We start from the raw sequence: 24,802 nt of genomic DNA on the forward strand, positions 1-24,802 counted from the left end.
TGTCCCACCCACCAAAACACAGCCCAGCACCTGTCCAGGGGTCAGGGTGGGTCTGACCTAACCCTTGGGGCAACCTGACATGTGTAACAATCATTCACACATCCATCCCTGCTCTCCGGGAGACCCCAGGCCATCACAGAGACACCACCATTCATCCTTGTATTCTTGGGCCCCAGGCTCAGCGCCCAGCACTTTCTAAGAGCACAGTACATGCCTGTTGAATTGAAGAAAACACAGTTGGACTCAACTGCATTGTCACCTGACTTTTCTCAGACAGAGAAAGGAGAGAGCGTGACAGGACCAAGGAAGGTGGTCTTTGGGGAATTTCCTGCATAACAGAGTCCAGGTACTGCACGTGGGCAAATTACCTAACCTCTGTGAACTGCAACGGCCTCAAAGGACTAGGGGAAAATCGCCACATCTACCACTTGAGAGTCCTTAAAAGAACAAAACGAGGGACTTCCCTGGTGGTCCGGTGGTTAAGACTCCACGCTCCCAATGCAGGGGGCCCGGGGTTCGATCCCTGGTCAGGAAACTAGATCCCGCATGCTGCAGCTAAGACCCGGCACAGCCAAATAAATAAATAAATAAACAACAACAACAAAAACAAACAAAAAAAAACAGCTTTAGTGTTTAAAAAAAAAGAAAACAACGGGGGCTTCCCTGGTGGCGCAGTGGTTGAGAGTCCGCCTGCCGATGCACGGGACGCGGGTTCGTGCCCCGGTCCGGGAAGATCCCACATGCCGCGGAGTGGCTGGGCCCGTGAGCCATGGCCGCTGGGCCTGCGCGTCCGGAGCCTGTGCTCCGCAACGGGAGGGGCCACAACAGTGAGAGGCCCGTGTACCGCAAAAAAAAAAAAAAAAAAAAAGAAGAGCATGGGTAGGGAAGCATATCAGGCAGGGAGTGGTCGGCCAGCCCACACTTTTCACCTGCAGCATCCTCCATGGTGAGACGGGTCTGTGGAAACTACACGAGAACAGGCAGCCTTGGGACACAGGCTAAGACCCCGAAGTCCAGGCCAAAGCCCTCCAAGGGGTGAGCCAGGTGGGAAACAGGCAAGGATGTGAGGAAGACTGGCAGGTCCCTTGGGTGAGCTCCTAAGGGAAGGTGTCAGTGGTCCAAGCCTTTCTCCCCCTCCCCGGTCTCGACTGCCCCCCTCAGTTTCAGAGCAGGCGGACAGGAGGGCTCAGCTACCATCTGGGAAGGGGGTTCTACAACAGGTTGAGGGATCTGCCCATGGCTCATTCCCCTGCCTCCTCTGAATCTGTGCAAAAAAACTTTAAATCCAAGCATGAACCGGGGCAGCTCTGCTCAGAGCCTGATCTGCACGTAATGCCCCCCACACATCTCAGACAGAACTTTCCGCTGTTCTCCTCCTTCTTCTCCCCTGGCAAATATTCATGCAGCCCCACAGTGGGATGTGGTCTTGCCAACCTGTAGGGCTCGGTTCCAAGGTCCTGGTCCCCAGCTGTTAATGCATGAGAACCCACAGAGGGCAGGACATCTTATTTCTCAAGCCCTGTTGTAACTATCTGAAAAAAGACCTTGCTGAAAAGCAGAACACTTAGAAACTAATCAGCGTCTCTATACCTTGACTGATTCTACCTCTAAGAGCTGCCTTGAGTTTCCACATGCGGCATAAACCTGGGCTGTTTTAGAGCCACAGAGGTGCCCATGGATGTCCCTCGTAGTCCCAGTCCCTCCCAGCTTCTCTTGGCTCTGACAGGAAAACTTCATTGACAAAGAAGGTAATTCGTACTTGCGCTACCAAAGCAGCACTCTGCTGAGATTAATTTTCCCTTATCTTTTTTTTTTTTTTTTTTTTTTTTGTGGTACGCGGGCCTCCCACTGTTGTGGCCTCTCCCGTTGCGGAGCACAGGCTCCGGACGCGCAGGCTCAGTGGCCATGGCTCACGGGCCCAGCCGCTCCGCGGCATGTGGGATCTTCCCAGACCGGGGCACAAACCCGTGTCCCCTGCATCGGCAGGCGGACTCTCAACCACTGCGCCACCAGCGAAGCCCAATTTTCCCTTATCTTTACTGCCTTGCTGCTATTCCTCAACTTTGCTTCCTAGGGTTTCATCCTGGGCCAACACAGTGTTTTATCAGTGAATAAAATAGCAGCTAAAATTAGAGGCACCTTAGTGCACAGACCACCTCTACCCCCTACCTCCTTCCCCACTCCGTGTTTCTAAACTGTTTCTACCATTTCGAAGGATTTTTTTCAAACCAAACTCTCTTCAGTTGGCTCAATTACCTTTGTTACCATCTAGTCTAGCTTCTCCCTTTCTGTGTCTGTCTGCTTCTGTCCCTCGATAGATGATAGATAGATAGATAGATGATAGGAAACAGATCATCAAACACTGTTTCTGTTTCTCTCTCTCTCTTATATACGGGCAGAGACATATCTAGGGGAAAGAGAGAAACAGAGTCAGACAAGAATGGAAACAAAGTGTTTTTTTCTTTATTCCAAATTCACAGATCTGTTCCCTTCACTATTGGAGCTTTCTCCTGAGGTCTCTGAAGGCTCTCCTAAGCAGTTTGTTTTTTTTATTTTATTTATTTATTTATTTATTTATTTTGCGTTACACGGGCCTCTCGCCGCCGTGGCCTCTCCCGCTGCGGAGCACAGGCTCCGGACGCGCAGGCTCAACGGCCATGGCTCACGGGCCCAGCCGCTCCGCGGCACGTGGGATCCTCCCAGACCGGGGCACGAACCCGTGTCCCCTGCATCGGCAGGCGGACTCTCAACCACTGCGCCACCAGGGAGGCCCAGCAGTTTGTTTTTTTTTAAAAAATAAATTTATTTATTTATTTTTGGCTGTGTTAGGTCTTCGTTGCTGCACGCGGCTTTTCTCTAGTTGCCGCGAGCTGGGGCTACTCTTCGTTGCGGTGCGCGGGCTTCTCATTGCAGTGGCTTCTCTTGCTGCGCAGCACAAGCTCTAGGCGCGCGGGCTCAGTAGCTGTAGCACACGGGCTTAGTCGCTCCGCGGCATGTGGGATCTTCCTGGGCCAGGGATCGAACCTGCGTCCCCTGAATTGACAGGCAGATTCTTAACCACTGTGCCACCAGGGAAGTCCCTAAGTGATTTTCACTTTGAATACACAAAAGAAAGTCAGCTAATCAAAATGTTAAAGTATAAAAGAAAATTTTAAAAACACCACCAACGTACTTGGAAAATAGGTAAAATCAATTGTTAAATCCATCAATCTAGTGATCATCTTAATAATCTAAATCATTGGCTCACCAAATCTGGAGATCATTGACACAAAAGCAATTTAAAATTATTAAGCCCCCAAAAGAGTAATCGAAGAGTGGGCTCTAAGATGCAATGTGTCTCAAAGACAAGTAAAAGAAGAAATTCTCAAGTGTCCACAAGAACAAAATTCTTAAGGATCTGATGACTCCTGTCTGATAAACAGTAATTTAATAATCTAAAGTCTTATTCCATAAAAATATCTTTTATTAACACAGAAAAGGGGAATGGTTCATCTTTATACCTGCCAAAATAGATGCATTAAAAATGATTATTGGGGCTTCCCTGGTGGTGCAGTGGTTGAGAATCTGCCTGCTAACGCAGGGGACTAGGGTTCGAGCCCTGGTCTGGGAGGATCCCACATGCCGCGGAGCAGCTGGGCCCGTGGGCCACAATTACTGAGCCTGCGCGTCTGGAGCCTGTGCTCCGCAACAAGAAAGGCCGCGATAGTGAGAGGCCCGCGTACTGCGATGAAGAGTGGCCCCCACTTGCCGCAACTAGAGAAAGCCCTCGCACAGAAACGAAGACCCAACACAGCCATAAATAAATAAATAAACAAAACAAAACAAAAATGATTATTAAGGGCTTCCCTGGTGGCGCAGTGGTTGAGAGTCTGCCTACCGATGCAGGGGACATGGGTTCGTGCCCCGGTCCGGGAAGATCCCACATGCCACAGGGCGGCTGGGCCCGTGAGCCATGGCCGCTGAGCCTGCGCGTCCGGAGCCTGTGCTCCACAACGGGAGAGGCCACAACAGTGAGAGGCCCGCGTACCGCAAAAAAAAAAAAAAAAAAAAAAAAAAATTAAAAAATTTTTGAAAAGTAAAAGAATTTGTAGAACCCCAGGGTTACATCCATGTACCAAATGTGAGGAATACTAAACGTCTTGCATCTGGACGGTTCAGTCAACAGTGTGTCAACACTCCCTGGAATCTCAGAGCTACAAACCTCAACCTCCAGGGAAGCAGACACAGGGCACCACTGTCAGGGTTTTGCTTTCTTTCTTTCTTTTTTTTTTTTTTTAATTCAGGGCATTTGAATTGACTTTATTTCCTAAAGACATGGATATGTACTTCCTCATGATCACACATGACAAGTATCCAAGGACAGAAAAGCAAGGTTCCCTGAATGTGACTTTGAGTGACCTTAATTTTCAGAGATGTGCTGCCATAATCAGGGCTTTGTTCTTCTATTAAGCAACCATATTTTCCCCTTTTAATTATTAAATATATTATATGTACAAATCTAGTCCACAGAAAAGACACAGGAAGTTTTTTAGTTTTCACACTTCATTAAATAGGACAGGGAAGAGATATGGGAACATATGTATATGTATAACTGATTCACTTTGTTATAAAGCAGAAGCTAACACACCATTGTAAAGCAATTATACTCCAATAAAGATGTAAAAAAAATAATAATAATAAAAATTTTTTAATTAAAAAAAAAATAGAGGACAAGTCCAACTGAATCTTCTTTCTAACCAAGTCACCCTAATCTCTGTAATGAATAACACACACCTGCGCTTCCCTAATGCTCCTTACACCTTCTCATTTGTACGGGTGTCATTCCCGCTCTATCCAAATGAGTGCAAGAGCTTTGTCTTTTTCATCTAGGGATCCCCAAAGAGGAGGAAAATGGAATCAATTATGGTGCATTTACACAGTGTAGATGTTCAAAAAATATATTGGGAGCATAAATGCAGACAAACATCAGGGGGTTCATCACCAGGCTCTAGACTTAGAAGAAAATGTTCAGAAATTGCAGTGAGTCAGCCACCTCTTAAATCCTACACTACTTGGCTGACCTAAATATCAGAACACAAACCAGTGTGCCTTCTGTCCACTGCTGTCACAGAAACAAGCTTAAGAGACTTGCAGTTTCCCAGATGAATGTTTCCAGAGGATAAGACCCTCTTGAATTCTGGAGTCAACCCTACAACGCTGGGCGGGCTAAGCGGGGATGAAATCAGTTATGCACTCGGTGTTTCACGTCTTCCAGAGACTGAAGGGATAGTGCTGGTCCTTACCACCCGGAGTGGCCCTTCATTTTTTTTTTTTTTTTTTTTTTTCTTTTTGCGGTATGTGGGCCTCTCACTGTTGTGGCCTCTCCCGTTGCGGAGCACAGGCTCCGGACGCGCAGGCCCAGCGGCCATGGCTCACGGGCCCAGCCGCTCCGCGGCATATGGGATCCTCCCAGACCGGGGCACGAACCCGTATCCCCTGCATCGGCAGGCGGACTCTTAACCACTGCGCCACCAGGGAGGCCCGGCCCTTCATTTTTATTAAGCAGAAAACGTGTAACTCTGCCACATTAATATTTTAGCTACAAGACCGCTTTCCTGGGCAAACACATTTTGGTCTCTAAGATGCTAAGGTAGTAAACATCACTTCTTATTCCTTCACCCAGAAAACATTTCAAGAAAATTTCTGAATGTCATAGAGGCCCAGTGACATCAGATTAACTTCCAAACTTTGTTTCAACAAAACCAGCACATAAATACCACACACCCATGTCTCATCTGAGGCACGCCAAGCCATTCCAAAGACACCTGGGTTTTTTAAGTACCAGAGCCAAGGGATACCATGCGTTTTTAGTGCCCTCAGCTTTATCCAGCTTTGAATTATTTCCACTACACCCAGTTCCTAAGCCAAATAACTTGATGAATTCTTTGCACACTGACACAGATTAAAGCAGCTTTTCAACATGGAGAACTTCATTATCATATAAATTTATTATATGGATTTGGATAGGGTGCAAGTCAAATCACATTTCTGGCTCACCGTATAGATTGAAAAGGAGACACGAAGCAAAACAGCCAATAGGGCAGGGGTTAGACATGTCACTAACAAAATAAGGAGGATCTACTATGACTTTTCTTTTACGAAAATAAAATGTTGTTTTTCTTTAGATCAAAGAAGACTACCATGGGAGCACCTAAAACAATAAAAGTTTCCATAACGAATGTTAGAGCACTTTGTAAAGAAGATGTGGTAATGAAAATGCAGCTTAAGGATTGGAGGGGGAAAAGATTGCATATTTTGGCTTTTTATTACAAGGGGGAGTGGGATGAAGTGAGAGATTGGGATTGACATACATACACTACTATGTATAAAATAGGTAACTAATAAGGACCTACTGTATAGCACAGGGAACTCTACTCAGTGCTCTGTGGTGACATAAATGGGAAGGAAATCTAAAAGAGTGAGGATATGTGTATACATATAACTGATTCACTTTGCTGTACAGCAGAAACTAACACAACAGTGTAAAGCAACTATACTCCAATAAAAATTAATTTTAAAAATAAACAAGGGCTTCCCTGGTGGCGCAGTGGTTGAGAGTCCGCCTGCCGATGCAGGGGACACGGGTTCGTGCCCCGGTCTGGGAAGATCCCACATGCCGTGGAGCGGCCAGGCCCGTGAGCCATGGCTGCTGAGCCTGCGCGTCCGGAGCCTGTGCTCCACTACGGGAGAGGCCACAACAGTGAGAGGCCCACGTACCACACACACACACACACAAAAATTAAATAAATTAAATATACATGCCCATAAAGCAACATACATTTCAAAGACCATATACAAATAAAAAATATGTCAACACTAATAAAATGGTTACCTGTGCAGATGCAGGGGAGATGGGCGTAAGGAATGGGGGTCAAAGAAGGAAGACCCCTAACCTTCTTTAGAAGGGGGAACTAAATTCTGGACGGGTGAAGTGACGTCGCTAGGATTATACTTACAATGCAGGCCTCTGACCTTGAGAACACTGGAAGCTCTTTTCCTACCTCAGGCAAACTCTGCCTGCTCTGAGGATAAACTGAGTGAATTCACTCCACAGATACAAACTGGGGAATTTAGCAGGTGGGCCAAGAAGGAGTATGAATGTTTCCATGAAGTGGAAAAAGAAGATGATGCTTTGCTGCTTTAAAGTAAGTGACGGAATCCCATAGAATTCCCCAGGTTAAACACAGGGGCTGCTTTAGCGCCACAGAAAACTGGGGAGTAAGATGAGAGGTATCATTTAGGGCCAAACCTGGAGAGGTTTAGTTTCCAGTAAGTCAAGAGCCACAAAGAATTAATGAAAACAGGGATGGGTTGGATTTCTGGAACCGGAAGGTGGAGAAACATCTCAAGTCAAACGCAACATCTGGGACTGCAAGGCCAGAGCAGAAGGAGGAATATTTGGGGCAGAGATAGAAGAGAGTTTTGCTCTATTTTTCCTATTTTCTCAGTAAAATCTAAAACTTTCCATCTGCCTGTAGGTTTTTCAAGGTGAGGGCGGGACTGTTTCTATAGTTGAGTCAGTAGAGTGTGTGGACAGGAGAGTCTTCCCAGCAGCTAGCATCGTGGTGGCACAGATGTGCCCAGAGGCCAGGAAACCTGAAGGATGGGGCAGGGAGAAGGGGGCTGCAGGCAGGAGGGGGCAATTTGAAGGTGGTAGGGATCCTGCCTGAGTACGTACAATTATGCCTTTGTATGATCCTCAGGGAAAGGGATGGAATTCAAAGCTAGAAACATTCCACTCAAAATTAAAGCATCTTAGTAAAAGCTAAAAGGAACGAATTAAATGCTCAAATCACAGAGAGGGAGGGAAATATGATGCCCTCAACATCTTCTCCAAGCATCAGAAGAAACGTGGGCAAGACACCACAGCTGACAGCAACATTCCAACCCACTTCCTTAGGTCATTAGCCTTCAAGATTCCCCTGTCTGCTAACATCTTAAAAAAATCGACAAGCCCAGATGGCTCAATGACTCGGAAGTCGGAAATGCGTATGCTTTCAAGGGAATGCCGGGAACGGAAAACTGGAAGAAAAATTGTCACTGTCAATAACCATTCAGTAGGAGCCAGGAGCATCTTCCTGCTACCAGAGTTTTATCGAGCCTGCCAAGGAGTCATCATTCAATTCACTAATTTTTTTCTTTACAAACTGTGATACATTCATATCATGAGAATCTAAGCCACAATTAAAACAAACAAAAAGTGGAGGGTCGGGGCATCCCTGGTGGCGCAGTGGTTGAGAGTCTGCCTGCCGATGCAGGGGACACGGGTTCGTGCCCTGGTCCGGGAGGATCCCACATGCCATGGAGCGGCTGGGCACGTGAGCCATGGCCGCTGAGCCTGCGGGTCTGGAGCCTGTGCTCCGCAACGGGAGAGGCCACAGCAGTGAGAGGCCCGCGTACCGCAAAAAAAAAAAAAAAAAAAAAAAAAAAAAAAAAAAAGTGGAGGGGCTAGCTTGCTGCCGTTTGTGAAAAATAAAGAAAAGGAAAAATTAAGTTGTAGCAACATGGGTGGACCTAGAGATTATCATACTGGGTGAAATAAGTCAGACAGAGAAAGACAAAAATCATATGATATCGCTTATATATGGACTCTAAAAAAAATGGTACAAATGAACTTATTTACAAAACAGAAATAGAGTCATAGATGTAGAAAACAAACTTATGGTTACCGGGGGGAAAGTGGTGGTGGGGAGGGATAAACTGGGAGATTGCAACTGACATATTTACACGACTATATATCAAATAGATAACTAATCAGGACCTACTGTATAGCACAGGGAACTCTACACCATACTTTGTAATGAGCTCTATGGGAAAAGAAACTAAATAAGAGTGGATATATGTACATGTATAACTGTTACACTTTGCTGTTCAGCAGAAAGTAACACAACACTGTAAATCAACTCTAATAAAATTTTTCTAAAAAATTAAGCTGCATTGATATGCATAGATCATTTCAAAGAAAATCAGTCACCCAGGATTCTTCTGAGAAGGAGAACTCCATAGCTGAGAAACAGGAATAAGTGGAAGAATTTTCACATTATACACTCTTCCCCACTTTTTGAATTTTGAGTCATATAAATTTACCTTCGTCAAAAAAAAAATGAATAAAATGTTAAAAATAAAAAGATTAAATATTGATATGTTTATCCCCTGCTCTTTTCTTCAAAGACTTTAAGAAGACATATCAAAATACATCCACCTCTAACGCAAAAGGATGAAATAAATAATTGAGAGGTACAGATTTAAATTAAAACAGGGGAAAGAAAATAGTAACATCCAGAGGTAAAGTGAGCACAAAAAATGTGCACACAAAATCCTGTTGCTGGATGTGGCCATAAATCTGGTGGATAAAGCAAAGCAGGAAACTAGATCAGAGTCAAGGGCCTGTGATAAAGCAGCCTCTCAAGCAGACGAACACCTTTTCTTATAAGGGAGAGCAAAGAGAAATTTCTGCCAAACATCCATCTTTAGAAGATGCTGAGATACCAAGGATAGATCCCCAGCTTCTGCCCACAGATGGAGAGCCCCTGAGTGTGGGGTAGGCAGGCCGCTCCCCACCTGGGCCCCCCAGGGCTCAGAGCCTGGGAGACCGGATGGCGGGGCCCAAAAAGGCAGAGCAGAGGGGGATCCTCCCAGTTAGACATGCCACTCAGAACACAGGCTCCAAATTCCAAATGGAAAATCTCTGGGCTTGACCAATTAAGTTGAAGGAGTTGGAGAGAAAATCCTCATTTGATAGCATTGTATTTCTTTGTCTCAGACAAACAACACATGCTGGCTTCAGTTTTCCACACATCATGGAAATGAAATAGGCATCAACTTCACAGGGGCCCCCAGACACGCGATTGCCAGAGTTGTTTGTTTGTTTTTAATACATTTATTTATTTTTGGCTGCGTTGGGTCTTCGTTACTGCACGCAGGCTTTCTCTAGTTGCGGCAAGCAGGGGCTACTCTTCATTGTGGTGCGCAGGCTTCTCATTGAGGTGACTTCTCTTGTTGTGGAGTGCGGGCTCTAGGCACGCGGGCTTCAGTAGTTGTGACTCGCGGGCTCAGTAGTTGTGGCTCGCGGGCTCTAGAGTGCAGGCTCAGTAGTTGTGGAGCACGGGCTTAGTTGCTCCGCGGCATGTGGGATCTTCCCGGACCAGGGCTCGAACCCGTGTCCCCTGCATTGGCAGGCAGATTCTTCACCACTGTGCCACCAGGGAAGTTCCCCAGAGTTGTTTTTTACATGTTTGTTTGTCAAGAGCACTCCCTTGGGGATGTACAGCCTTTCCTCTCTTCCTCTTTCTTCTCCACGCGCCCCCCTCCATCCCCAACGAACCCACAGCAGGTCCTAGTCACGATGTCCCTCTGGTGTCACACACATGCAGTGCATAGAGGCAGTGCTGTATGTTCACCACACCGGCTCCATTTTCCTCCAGGGAACCCAGCTAAGCCACATTGGTTGCCCAGCTTCTCATGCAGTCAGAAGAAAACATAGGCCTGAGGTCTGGTCAGTGGAATGTGGGTGAATATGGTGTTGTCACTCGCAGACCTGGCCCCTAAAATGTCCTGCACAGTCACCCACATTGCCCATCGGTCCCTAAAATGTCAGCTGGACTTTGATACTCAGAGCAACTGATGGCTCTATCATCTTTGTCAGGAGCAAAGACAGTGGAGCCTCTGTCAACTTTTGTCCTAAATAATTACATGGTACAAAACCCCCTCTGCTAGCTAACCCACAATGGGCTATAATGCAGGCAGTAAAGAAATTTTTATTTCTAAAATGCTGAGATTTTTGTGACTGCAGTTAGCCTACGTTGTCTAAGGTAGAAATGGGGGTTCTCCCATAACAAGACACCAAATATTTGGCATTGGCTTAGCAGATGGAGAGTTAGGTGGGGAGGGTACACATACAGCAGATCCGGGATACACAGTGACAAAATCTTGGCAAAGCTACTGCCTATAGTACCCTGGAGGGCAGACCTGCCTCCAGAGCTTATGGTGCTAGAACTGGATGGTTCTGCACGAGGAAGTGGTTAAAATTCTAAGAAAACTAGAAGAGGATGGGAAAGCAGATTGCTTGGAGAGATGCTACCTGTTCCTAGCTGCCTGGTGCTGATGTTCAGCTAGGTTTTTTATAGAAGTATCTAAGAACTACAAGAACTATGATGTGTAGCTGACTCACTAGCAAATAGACATAAGCAAAATAAAAAGCTATTTCAGAAATTTGAGACTTAGGGAGTTGGAAAAGTCATTTGCTAATTGCTTCTAGTCACCTCAAAGAGATGTCATTTTTTAACTTTTTTTTTTTTTTTTTTTTTTTTTTTTGCGGTACGCGGGCCTCCCACTGTTGTGGCCTCTCCCGTTGCGGAGCACAGGCTCCGGACGCGCAGGCTCAGCGGCCATGGCTCACAGGCCCAGCCGCTCCGTGGCACGTGGGATCTTCCCCGACCAGGGCACAAACACGTGTCCCCTGCATCGGCTAGCGGACTCTCAACCACTGCGCCACCAGGGAAGCCCTTAACTTTTCTTTTAATTGAAGTATAGTTGATTTACAATATTATGTTAGTTTCAGGTGTACAACATAACGATCCCAAGTTTTTATAGATCATACTCCATTTATAGTTATTATAAAATATTGGCTATATTCCCTGTGCTGTAAAATATATCCTTGTAGCTTATATATTTTATACATAGTAGTTTGTACCTCTTGATCCCCTACCCCATCTTGCCCCTTCCCTCGTTGCCTCTCTGTCATTTTAAAAGACACTGTGTATTGGAGACCCCGTGAGATTTCTCAGTTGCACGTGGTGACTCAGGCCTTTGGCAAAAATCAGATTAAGGATGGGTATTTCCACCCACTTTTAGATAACCTCAAGGTAGCCACGATGAAACTGAAAAATAGAGGCACAGAAGTGAGGAAGCAATATAATAAACAGCCTTGAAATTATGTCTGGGAAACGCTGTATGGTTGTGACATGAGGAGCTTTCTGAAAGGAAACAAATCAGAAGCCTTCTATATTACTGAGAGAATTGTATTACTAAAGCTGTTCTGATCTGGAATTAGAAAAGCTTTGAATAGTCTCCAAACCTTAAATCAATCTCAGGCAGAAAGTGGGCTGTGAGTGCTGGTGGTCCCCAAGGAGGCTGGAGGACCCAGGATCCATTTCACATGTGTCAAGGAGGACCATGGACGGACAAGGAAGAACTCTGGGGGCAGAGCCAGGGATCCCTGGGGAAAATGAACAAAAAGTCCCTCCCAGAGGGGAAGATCGGAATCTATTTGGGTAACTTCCCCCACTCCCTGGAAAGAGAAACTTCCCAATGCCTGCCCTGCAGGATGTCGACTTTGCTGTGGGCTAGTGGTTACTCTTTTCTTCCTTTTTCAGATGGAAAACATAACTGCTGTCATCACCACTCTAAAGTGTAAGAGGGGGAGAGATGACATTTCTCTTTTGTTCGTTGGTGGCTGAACCAAGAAGACTCACATCCACAACTGATAGAGAAAGCCACTCCCCTCCTGGAGATCCTGACATTTGAGCTGTAGGCAGTGACTGGGTAGCACCTGGAGGCTGTTCCCATGGAGATGGGATGCATGTGTTCCACATGCCCCAGGGAGAATGTAATGGTGACCAGAGGGGTTGACGCGGCAGAGATGATCCTATGTGTTCACTGCACCCCTTTCATCTCCTCAAACATTGAAAGAGCATTTCCCAGCTTCCCCTGCAGTTAAGTGGGACCATGTGACTGAGTTCCAGCCAATGGAGTGTGGCCTGGCTCCTAAAATCCTCTGAGTGACATCATATGCTCTCAGCAAATGAGAACTCATTAACCACCTGCTCTTAACCAATGAGCAGTAAGCACAGCATCTGACAACTGCTCTTGGTCAATATCTGTGTTGTCCCGAGTCGAGTGTGTTCTTCTGCCTGGCATTGTCTATTTCACTGTAGTTTCTCTATTAATCATTTATTTTATGTTCCAGTAAACTGTATTAACTAATAATAAGTGATAAAAGGTAAACTGGCCAAACCTGCTGGAATAAACAATAGAAAAACATAAGAATAGGAACAAATTTCACAGAAGCTCAAGAGTCTTCATGAATTGGTCAAGAAACAGACATTGAAGAGTATCAGGCAATCAGGGACATGAGGAAAGGTAGTAAGAATTGCTTTAGCCTGGGCAGATGCACCAATAATTGTAGTAAGAGCATCTGGGAGAAATTAAGCATGTCATGACTATAAGAGATCTGAAGAGACGAAAACAGCAAATCTCAGTGTACAGTGCAAAGGAGGCATCTCCACAGGACCCTGCAATAAAGATCTTTTATTTTCCTCACACAGTTAGCACTTGCATCTCCAGGAGCACATCACCAGTGGTACCCAGGAGAGATGCGAGTGGTGTGAGGATACAGTGAGCCCTGCCGATATTCAAGTCCAGTTAGCGTGGTACCTGGCAGGACTGATGCAGAAACACAACACAACATTGACCCCCAACTCTCACACATATGCTAGGAGTTGTCCAGCTTGCATGCTCACTCAGGCAATTAGCAAAAGGAAGAAGCAAAGTGGAGAAGAAGGTGTGAGGGACTAAGGGGGAGAAGGCAATAAAGGCATTGGTAACACCAAAAAGTCAAGACACTAATCAGCATATATTGGAGACCTCATGTTTACCTTGTTATCTCTACCCAGGAAACACTTATGCCCCATTCACTATTGGACCTATAGAGACTAAGAGACTGCCGTTCAGCTATTCCCCACTTTAAACAGAAGCTAAGGAAGGCAGAGTTCTGTTGGAAGGCCATCAAAACAGGTGAAACTGAAAAATCCGTTTCAGCATGCCCCTGCAGGCCCAATGCACCTGTCGCTAGATTCTGACATTCCCGTGGGGACTGATAGGTTTCACTTGCCAGGACTGACATTACTACAAGATTCAGAGATGCCTGAAGAGTTCCCCATCAGCTTAGAGAACCGCCTTTCCTATAACTGCAGAACTGTCACCTCTACATTGAAGGCCGCTCCGGGAGTACAGAGCGACTCCGAACGTACACCATCGCACTGTCTGGTGCACCCACGGACGCTTCCATTACACCTGCCCCACTGCTTCCCCCTGCCAGTCCCCACCGCAACCTCCTCATCACCCTTGAAGTGCCAATGAGCAACAACCAGGGGCCAAGCTGTGGAAATAAATGAGAAACACAGTGCATGACTCTGGCCTGCCCTCAGGAAGCTTGCAATCTTGTTTGGAGGTGCCTCTGAGACTTGGATTTCACAAGCAGTGATTAATTACACAGCCGGCGAAGTAACACAAAACGGGCAAGGAATCGGGGCTGGCCTGTTGATGGCTGGCTCCCTTGGGTCTGCCTAACAAGAGTTTTTTCTCTCCTGCTAGATCTGATCATTCATCTTCTTCCTTTAGTTTTACTCCAGAAAATAATCTTTCTGTCCTTTTGGTTTCAGTTCTCCTAGTCTTCCAATCCTCTTCTTCCTACACTTAGAAAAGCAGCCCTTCCCTCATGGCCTCAAGGGGAAACAAGTTCTAACCTCTGTAACATTCAGGCGTATCCATTTGAAAGCTTTCTCTTCCCCTCTGTGTCTGTGTCTACTTGTTCTATTGATTCAGACTATTCAACCAGCGAGCAGAGACAACATCTAATTATATTTTCCACCGAAACATTACATGTTACTAATGCTTAGCAAGTAAGAAAAACAATAATGTCTTTATGTTTCCCCTTTTTTTCAGCCCAGAACTTCATATGTAAAAAGAGATCTTAAAAGTATAGCATGGAAGGGTTTGGTCCATTAGACATATATTAGGTTGTGTCCTCCTGTACAAAGGTTCAGGCTTTTAAATGGGACATGAAGCTATTAGCCATTACACGTCTGCTTTGTTGTTTTTCCTCCAACTTCAGCAGACTGGCACGTTAGTCTCTGGGCAAAAGTCATATCAAGAGCTGTTCTTTTCCCAACAATACATCTTGACCACCATCGATGGGCTGTCACTCAGAAATGCACAATGATTTTTTACACTCTCAAATACTTAAGAGCCTCACAAGAGTCCAGACTCCCCTTTCCTTACCCCTTGATCCCACCCTACCTGTAGGTGCTGCCAGCTTCTCTTCTCCAACACAAATCTTCCAGTCCAGCCAGGCCAGCCTCCTTGGAGATTCCAAGACTTCTTATTCTAGTAACCTCTAAATTTAACCCATCCACTGAAACCTCGAAAACTCATGTCATCCCCAAAAATCTCTCTTGACCATAATAGCTCTTGGTGATGATTCACCCTTTTGAATTTGGAATATGCAAAGATCTAAAAAATTAACAGCACAACATAGCATATACATCAGACAGTCCAATGGGCAGAAGAATGAACATTCTGCTTATATCAAGTTAGATCAGCCTCTTTTTAGGAGCAGAATCTACAAAGCCTGTTCTCGGTATCACACACATAGATACCACACTGAACTAGCCATGGCTTTTCCTTTCCAAGGAAGTTTATGAGCCTCTTGGAGGCAGGGACTATTCCTCACATAACCCAGAACCGCCTGCAATATCAAACGCTAATAGTGCTGGGCACGCAGATAATACACCGAAGATTCCCACTGATTTGCCCTGTAGGGAGGCTGGGAATATGATCTGGTCAAACTGAGAGTAAAATCATACTCAAGCAATAAATCAGTGAAAGAGCACTGAGAATAACCGTAGCCCTATCTTCAATGAACTGACTGGTCTTGGGACCGTAACGGAGCTGGACCCTATGAGACCTTCCCAGAATGGACACCCACCCATGTCATCCGCCTGCCTCTCTGTCTGTAGGAGAACGTTAGTCAAAGAATAAATTTAATCAGAGAAGTGAGAAAATGCAGAAAGAAAGGAAAATGGTCAAGCAAGACAAATAATAATACTGTAACCATTAAACAAAGTCAAGGACCTTTAGTTCTTCCTCCAGGACTATAAATAATATTCTGAGCCATGTCCTTCAAGCTGTTTTGCAGATACTGAAACCCTCAACAGGTGGGAGAAGTTAACTGTGTGCTGCCCACAAACACACAGACCCTAGGCCGGCTGGAGCCAGAAGGCTGACGATGCTGATTCCCACTCACCTAACCACCAACCAATCAGAAGGATGTCCACGTGCTCACCACGCCCTGCTCCTTGAACACCGTAAGACCCCTCACTACCGGCACCAGGGTGGGACACACAGTCTTGAGGGCATTAGGCCCCCTTTGCCTGGCAAAGCAATAAAACTATTTCTTTCTACTTCCCCCAAAACTCTGTCTCCGAGATTTAATCCAGCCCCGGTGTACAGTGGTCAAATTTTGGCAACAGAACTCACAGAGACCCACTCTACGTGCAATTTCAGCAGAGGGGGTGTGGGGGCGTGGGGGGGAGGGATGAATGGCATGAAAATATCAGTTCTCAAATGGCCTTTGAGATCATCTGGTAGGAGCCATCCTCCTAGAGATGAAGAACGTCTCCAACCGAAGCTGGAAGACCAGAGACCACACAAGGTGTGCTCAGTCCCAACTACACCCTTTCCGCACCCGCAGTGGCTCTGCATGTGTGTTTCCCGCGAAGCAAGTACCCACCTCTACCTGGAAGCAGGGGATGAACCCTCGCCCAGAGTTCCCATCCCTGGTTAACAGGGACACATTTCATGTTGTTCTCATGATATGTAACTCGGTTAACTGCAGATCTGTTGCTTTCTCTTCTCCCTCTCATCTAGGCTACATGCAACAAACCCTAACACATCCTCTAAACAATTAAGTTATGCCACAGCTGGTACAGTGTGGTAACAGGAAGACTTGAGTTCAAATAACTAAACCCGTAACTGAGCAGCTAAGATGCTTTTCCTTTAAGAAAATTTTTTTGTTGTTTTTGATTTTCTGACGTTACTTCTCTATCTCAGGTAACAACAAAGCAGTGTTCGGACAGTGTCACCAGGTTATTTTTGTAAACAAAAGCTCACTGAACAGCTCTGATGTGCACATGCTGTCCCAGGAATTATGGAAGATCAAATGAATAAAACTCTCTTTCTGGTTTCAAGAATCTAGTAAGATGATTAAAAATGGAACCCAAAAAGTCTAATAAAGGGAGAACATAAGAGGAGGCTGTGGAATTTCAGAGCAGGAACAAATTCCCTGATTTTCCTTCACTGGGGAAATGGAATTAATAAAAACCATATATGTTTACAAAGCAACATCTACAGAATTTAGAAATCCTTTTTTTTTTTTTTTTTTTTTTTTTTGCAGTATGCGGGCCTCTCACTGCTGTGGCCTCTCCCGTTGCGAAGCACAGGCTCCAGACGCGCAGGTCCAGTGGCCATGGCTCACGGGCCCAGCCGCTCCGCGGCATGTGGGATCTTCCCGGACCGGGACACGAACCCGTGTCCCCTGCATCGGCAGGCGGACTCTCAACCACTGCGCCACCAGGGAAGCCCTAGAAATTCTTAATTTCAAAAGATGGCTATCTTCCATTTTGATCATTCTTCTGCATCCACATTTCCTTCCTCTTCCACTCAGCCCCCTACTGACAAAAGAACATGCTGACTTTTTTCACAGAGGCTGATTTTTAAAAGTTTTCTCGGAAGAGCAAGTTTTCTTTGCCTGCATCCAAATATTGACGCCATGGAGTTAATAACGAGCAATAATGTAATGCTGCACGTTTGCCACACTGTACAGCTTCCGAAGTGTTTTCACAAATGCTCTTTCAAGGGGTCTCTCTGGTCACCACAGAATCCTGAGGAGAACACATGACCCGATGAATGCGTCGCTCAGCGTGTGCATGTGATTATTATTATTTTCCTCGTGCGCGGAGGAATCTGAGGTTCAGAGGAGTTTGGTGAGTGACAGGGACAACTGGCATTTGTCAGACAAAAAGAAAATTGCTGGCTAAGCCCTCTAAGCTAAAATTACTTACAAATTATTGCCCTTGAAAGCTCACGTTCTCGCTGGTATATGTTCTCTTGCAAAGCTAACGGCCCTGAGAAGCATCTGGGGGCCCAGGCTCCCCTTTTCTCCACGCGTGCCCCCCACCCCACCTTTCCCTCCTCAGAAACTGGTCGACCTCTCTCCTCTCTTCCCAATAAAAGATCAAAAAGCAGCCACTTGAACTTCCATCCTAAAAAGCCAAAGCCGATGAATTATGTCCTTCAAGAGTATTTGGGCTTTAAAACTTGGGCATCCCCCTGCGGGGGGATGTCTTCTTGCTAATGAACACTTTTGGGGGCAGCAGCCAGAAGGTGGAAGGAATTTGGTGCTGAACCACTGATGCTGCTATGTTTCCCTCCAGTGATGAAGAAAGGGCCTCTGAGCTTTTCTTCGGGGTCAGAGAAGGAAAGAAAAGCTGGCACTAATGAAACCTGGGCTGTGTCCCTGAAAGGGACTTCAGGGATGAGCAATGACAGATTTAACCAGTAGAGAAAGCCCACTGGGTCCCCAGGGGCTGAGGGACAAAGAAAAAAGCAGAATTTGGGGAGCAGCCAGGGGCCTGAGAGTGACATCCCCAGCGCTCTCTCCAACCCCACGCGTGCACGTCTGTCCTGGCCTGATCTCAGACTCGCCGGCTCAAGCCCTGTGCTTCTCGAGATCTGCCCCAGGTCCAGAAAGCAGCACCCTCAAGTCCCACAGCCTGGACCCAGGCTTCTCCTGCTTCCATTTGACACACTAAGTGGGAGAAGCTTTCTTACCTCGTAGTGGGCCACGCGCTGAGATTCCGATATCAGCTGTGCACTGCACACCTTGCAGTAACTGTCTGTAAATAAATCCTGATCGATATCGGAGGACTTCATCAGGCTAAAAGAGAATCAAGAGAAGAGAAAGACAAGATGAATCCACTGCTTTGGTTTTTAAGCAGGACACTAAGTGTGTGAAAAAGCCAGCAGCCCGGTACCAGATCCAGTGATGGTGGCAGTGGGGGAGATCTCCCCAAACCTTTGGGGTGACCATGTCAATCGACCTTAGAAAGCGTATAGGTGACCATTTTCTCATAAATGCTCGACAGCGTGGCTGATACCCCGAAAAATGGAAATCCAGCTTTAGTTTTCTTTATTTGACAAATCAGACCTACATCTACTCCATTGTCAGGAATTTATGTGAAAAGACATCTTAAAAAATGATTCATGCCTCTCTCATATACACTACCAAATGTAAGGTAGATAGCTAGTGGGAAGCAGCCGCATAGCACAGGGAGATCAGCTCGGTGCTTTGTGACCGCCTGGAGGGGTGGGATAGGGAGGGTGGGAGGGAGACCCAAGAGGGAGGAGATATGGGGATATATGTATATGTATAGCTGATTCACTTTGTTATAAAGCAGAAACTAACACACCATTGTAAAGCAATTATACTCCAATAAAGATGTAAAAAAATAAAAAGATTCATATTAGCAAAATATTGTAAGCACCCAATATAGCCAACAGTAGGAAATAGGTTAAATGAAATTTTGATACAGCCACACACTAGAATACTACATGGCTCCCAAATCCAAACTCCGATCAAATCCTTTAAGAAAATATTTAGTAAAATAGGAAAAAGTTTACCATTAACAAAAAAGGTTTACAAATCAGTATGTACAGTATTATACTAATTTCTTTTAAAACAGGTATAGATGTGTAGAAAACCATTCCAGGAAATTTTAACAAAATGCTAATAGCAGTTATCTTTGGGAGATTATAGGTAATCATGAAATTTTCCTTATTTTTACATTTTCTACAATGAACATGGATTGCTTTTGCAGTACATGGAAACAGGTTAGCTTTGTAAAAAGACTTATAAGCAATATCCAATTGACTTTTGAGTTCAATGGCTTTACTTAGACAGTTAAAAAGTAAAATCAGACTAAAGTATCACTTTCTTTGCAAGTCTATACCTTGTAAAGTGAGGAGCCCTCATGATTCCTGCTGACTTTTCTACATGTAGGGTAGAGGAAATTCATAAAGGCCACTTCCACCGCTCCACACCACAAGTGAGCCCACAAAGGTAAACAAACATATCCTCAAATTCCAAACCCCAAACCAAAGTGCAGCCAAAGTTCTCAAGCTTGTGAAAGTGAGCTGACACAGAGGTGTCTTACAGCAGCTGAAATGTAACGTCACCACCCTGGAAACACACCCCAGCACATCAGGATGCTTTTCTCTAACCCAAAAATTCGTTTCATCTTACCTCCTACCTGCCAAGCAAAGAGTAAGGACTGTACCAGAGGCCATGCGTATGAAGAGGCCTGAGAAGCCGAGACACCAGGGTAGGGTGGGCACCCTGGAGTTCATCCTACTCCGACCCCCTCACCGTACACGTGAAACTGTCCACAGTCACACTGCTGACGTTTGGCATGGCCACAGATACTGCCCAGTTTCCCTGATCCCAATTCCCAGTCTCTAGCCCAGGTCGAGCACAACCTGCAAGCTGCATGATATGATAAGTCACTAAACCCTCTAGGTCACAGTTCTCTCCCTAAAAAAGTTGAGAAAACAACATTTTCCAGGCCTCCTTAGAGAACTGTGGGGACTATCAAAAGGAGAAATCTAGAAGAAGGTACTGTATAAACTGTAAAGCTCCTTTTATTTGAATGGGAATCACTATCCCATTTTTACTGACATCCCGATGTTGGTAAGACAGTGGGCAAGTCTTGATTAATGCAACAAGATGAAGGATTGTGGTCCATTGTAAGACATGTAAAAAAATATCATCTAAATAGCTCGGTCATGAGCGTAAAGTATCCGCCTGAAATAAAAGGCTGCCTGACTCAACAACTCCAAACTCACTTTCTACCTTCTCTTTGGCTATCTTGGCCTGTTAGGGCATTTGTATTAAGCAGTTCAAAAGGATTCACAGTTTCTGCTCCCAGGAGACAAGAGTACCTATGGTTTCCAATGCCCTGAGTCCCAACAGTAATGCCAACGAGTAAGGACCAGTGATTCTCACAGCTGAAATGGACCTGTTATTTCTGGAAGGATCGTTCCGGGCAGACAGCCCGGTCAACTTGGAGTACAGCACCTGCAGTGCCTGGAGGCTCATGACCTCCCATGGCAGCCTGTTCCAAGAGCCTGGCAACTCTAGTATTTAGGTACTTTTTAGGTTGATTCAAAATCTGTCCCCCTATAGATTTCACTCATTGATTCTCTTTGGGAAGGACACAGAATCATTCTACTCCCCTTTCTCATGAGATCCCCTCCCTCAAGTACTGAAGATAGCTCTCGTCTATCTATTCCCAACACCTGTCCTGCCTTATCATCTTGGTCTGTGTCTGTCTTTTTATGGACCATCTTCAAAGGCAATGCCAAGAGCAGAATGAGACACTCCAAATAGGTCGGCAGAGGATCGCAAATCCAAATGACCCTCCAACATCCACTGTCATTTGCAATGGTCTGTATTCACAGCCTAGAGCGCAAATGGACAAGAGGTGCTTTGATGATGTGAAAATGTAGTACAACGTTTTGAAATGTCAAATTGGAAGAGAAAACTCGGTAAGGTGTATTTTTGAAGCCAAGCTCCTATAAGTAGTTGTGTTTAAGTATTATCGTGTTCCCTGATATTTCTAATAAAGAAAAGCACGAAAATAGATTCACGGGTGACCCGGTTAATAGGAATCTCCAAACTCAATGCACACTCCCTCCTCATTATACAACTGACTGCAGAAATCAAACAGTGTGAAAGGATATTCAAGGTACATGTCGGACCAAGCAGGGCCCGTAGGAGTCTGAGTCTCGGTAAAGCAGCTGTGCAGCAGAAATAGCTTTAAAGGCAGAATATAAAATGTGTATCCTAAAAAGAAAAAAAAAATTCAAAGTAAGAAGAGAATATCCTGGCTTTTTCCACTGTTTTATATAAGAATATTGACTTGAACAAGCCCACATACAGTACAATGGTAATAAAGACCCCTCTGAAATCGACACGGCCCGAGTAGAATGCCTGCACGAGTTAAATTCCAGTGGGAGGCTATCAGTGGACAAGTGTCAGCCTGGTTTGTGCATGAGACCTTTACTCCAAGAAAAGAGAACTCTTTCTGCGTAGGTCACATTAGACCAGCAGAGGCTCTGATTTATGATTCAAAGAGTGGACGTCCCAAGAGGGGAGGCTGCCACTTGGTCCTCTCCTCCAGCTTGTTTAGAAGAGGATTCCCAGATTCACTGGCCCTCAGAAGCACAGGAGAGCTGGGAAGAAAAAGGAAGACTTGACTGTCTTTCCTTAACCTTGTCCATGGCGCTGAATCATTGGCTAGAGCTGAGACGGGGCTGGGCCACTGATCACTTATTGGTCAGTCATACTGTCCATCAGGGCCAATGTGTGGTGACACGCCACCCCCCTCCCCAACAGATGCTAAGAACATGCTGATTGTACTGAACTCTGACCAGGCACTGGGGCACTGTGAGGAGGGAGACAAGACTAAGGGAAGCAGTTTGATGTCCTGAATTTGAAACTGATCTGAAGGAAAGCTTCCTCACTATTCCCCACCCTGGCACATTCCAGAGCAAACACTGAAGACTTGAATAACCTCTCTATCATTCTTCAGTATTCACAGAGGAAAGGGCTGGCCTGTATTGTAGGAAAGTAAAGGCCCAGAGTAGAATTGGAGGCAGTATTAGAACAAGAACATGGTCAGATTCTCATTGGCTGTCCTAGGTCTCTGTACAGCGATAGACCTACTTAAATGTGTAGCGGTGACACTGTAAGACTCAGAGGTGTAGTTCAGTATAGTAAATAAAGAAAATTTGGAGGGGAGAGATTTTGTTCATTCAGTAATGGTTATTGAGCATCTATTATGTGTGAGGCATCGGGATCACAGAAGGCACAGATCCTGTCCTCCAAATCTTTATAAGCTATTGAGTGAGAAGAGAGATACCCACCAAATACAGGCAGCAAGTGTAACTGGCTGGTAAAAAATGCTATAGGATTTGAAGAGACAAGAGGTATTACAGGGAACTCTTCAAGGAGGTTCTATAAGAATTGAAATTTAAGGATGGACAGGATTGGAGTGGAAAGAAACGGGTTCCAACTCAGGAGCTAATTCTTTTCCCTGGCATGGGAGAAAATCCTACTATCAGTAGGTATAAGAAGATGTATATGGGGCTTCGCTGGTGGCACAGTGGTTGAGAGTCCACCTGCCAATGCACAGGACACGGGTTCGTGCCCCGGTCCAAGAAGATACCCCATGCTGCAGAGCGGCTGGGCCCTTGAGCCATGGCCGCTGAGCCTGCATGTCCGGAGCCTGTGCTCCGCAACGGGAGAGGCCACAACAGTGAGAGGCCCGTGTACCGCCAAAAAAAAAAAAAAAAAAGAAAGAAAGAAAGAAAAAGAAGATATATATGAAGGGCACTGGTGGCCGTATTTGGGATTATGCAACATGAGGGGAAAAGGTAGCAAAATGCAAGGAAGAGCGGGGTACACAAACTTCAAGGTCCAGATGGAAGCAGGAGAGCCAGGTCCCAACACATTTCTCAAGGTGCAAGGAATGGCGTTTCTCAGGATCTTCAAATGCAGATGTGAAGCCTTCCTTTCTGCTTCTTTCTGCCCCTCAAGAGTAGATTTCCGGAACACTGGCTGAAAATTCAAAGAAACCTGAGGCTTCATAGCCGAGATGAATATTCTTCATTCTATTTCTAATAATGCTAAAACAGCTTCTGACTGAAAGATCCCAAAACCCATGCAGGACTCTTCAGAGAAAAACAAGACATTAGTTCAAATCCAGGTTTGGTCACTTGTCAACTAGGTTTTTGAGCAAGTTACATATCCTCCTTGAGCCCTGCTTTCCTCATTTGTGAAATGGGGTAAACATTCTCACAGGGTTATTGCGGTGATAAGAAAAGGTGAAGATTGAAAGCATCTAACAAAGACTGTGGCGTGTGGCAGGCGCTCCCAAGACAGATGTTACCGCCACTGGTATGAATATTATTAATTTTACATTATCATTATTCTTATTTTCAGGAGGGATGCTATAAATATTTAAGCAGAGAAATAAATAGAACCATATTCAAGACTAAGGGGGAAGATAACACAGTCGGTGCGCTGAAATCATAGCTCTTATTGCCTTCACAGGCTTTCTCTTTTGTATTAACAATGTCATCTACAAAAATGTCTTATTTCTACCGATTCCACTGCCAGCTGACACTCAGGCCTTATGCTTGTGAAGACCCCATACTTCATGAATGTTTAAAATCTATTTTTGTTGTTGGGAGGTGCTAATACTTGCAGATGGAGCAGTTTGATGAGAACGGTGCCCTACCCTCTGTCTTGCCCACATGTGCTCTTCTCGCTGCGAACTGCTTCCCGGGGGGACGCAAAGGAAAAGCACACTCCACCCAAAGTCTGGGGGTAGACCAGTTCTCTGCACCCATAGCCACTCACTGTGGTGGCCCTGCGGTGGCCACAGCTGTCACACTCCCCAGGGTGGCATCTCGGCTCCCATCCCTTGGAGAGAGAAGCCCTCGGCTCAGTGATCCCCACCGCTGGGTATCCTGTCACAGATTTTGGCATTTTCCTTCCGAAGCTCATCTATAAGATCTAATAACCTAACCTACTCTTCAGTCACTCTCTCCCCTCACTAGCCCTTTAAGCATAGGGTTTAAGGGGTTTCCCTGGTGGTGCAGTGGTTGAGAATCTGCCTGCTAATGCAGGGGACACAGGTTCGAGCCCTGGTCTGGGAAGATCCCACATGCCGCAGAGCAACTAGGCCCGTGAGCCACAGCTACTGAGCCTGCGCGTCTGGAGCCTGTGCTCCGCAACAAGAGGGGCCGCGATAGTGAGAGGCCTGCGCACTGCGATGAAGAGTGGCCCCTGCTTGCCACAACT

At 45.7% G+C, this 24,802-nt stretch overlaps 1 protein-coding gene across 1 annotated transcript in view; it reads right to left on the minus strand.

Annotated features, from left to right (window-relative positions):
- Positions 1-18,810, minus strand: part of ZMAT4 (zinc finger matrin-type 4) — a 227,602-nt gene extending 208,792 nt beyond the window's left edge. The window contains exon 1 of the mRNA XM_060085862.1: positions 18,709-18,810. Coding sequence (XP_059941845.1) covers positions 18,709-18,810 — 102 coding nt within the window. The remainder of the gene's footprint in view (positions 1-18,708) is intronic.
- Positions 18,811-24,802: the final 5,992 nt, after the last annotated feature.

The sequence above is a fragment of the Mesoplodon densirostris genome, chromosome 20 (assembly GCF_025265405.1).
Source record: "Mesoplodon densirostris isolate mMesDen1 chromosome 20, mMesDen1 primary haplotype, whole genome shotgun sequence".
In the NCBI taxonomy this organism is placed as follows: domain Eukaryota; kingdom Metazoa; phylum Chordata; class Mammalia; order Artiodactyla; family Ziphiidae; genus Mesoplodon; species Mesoplodon densirostris.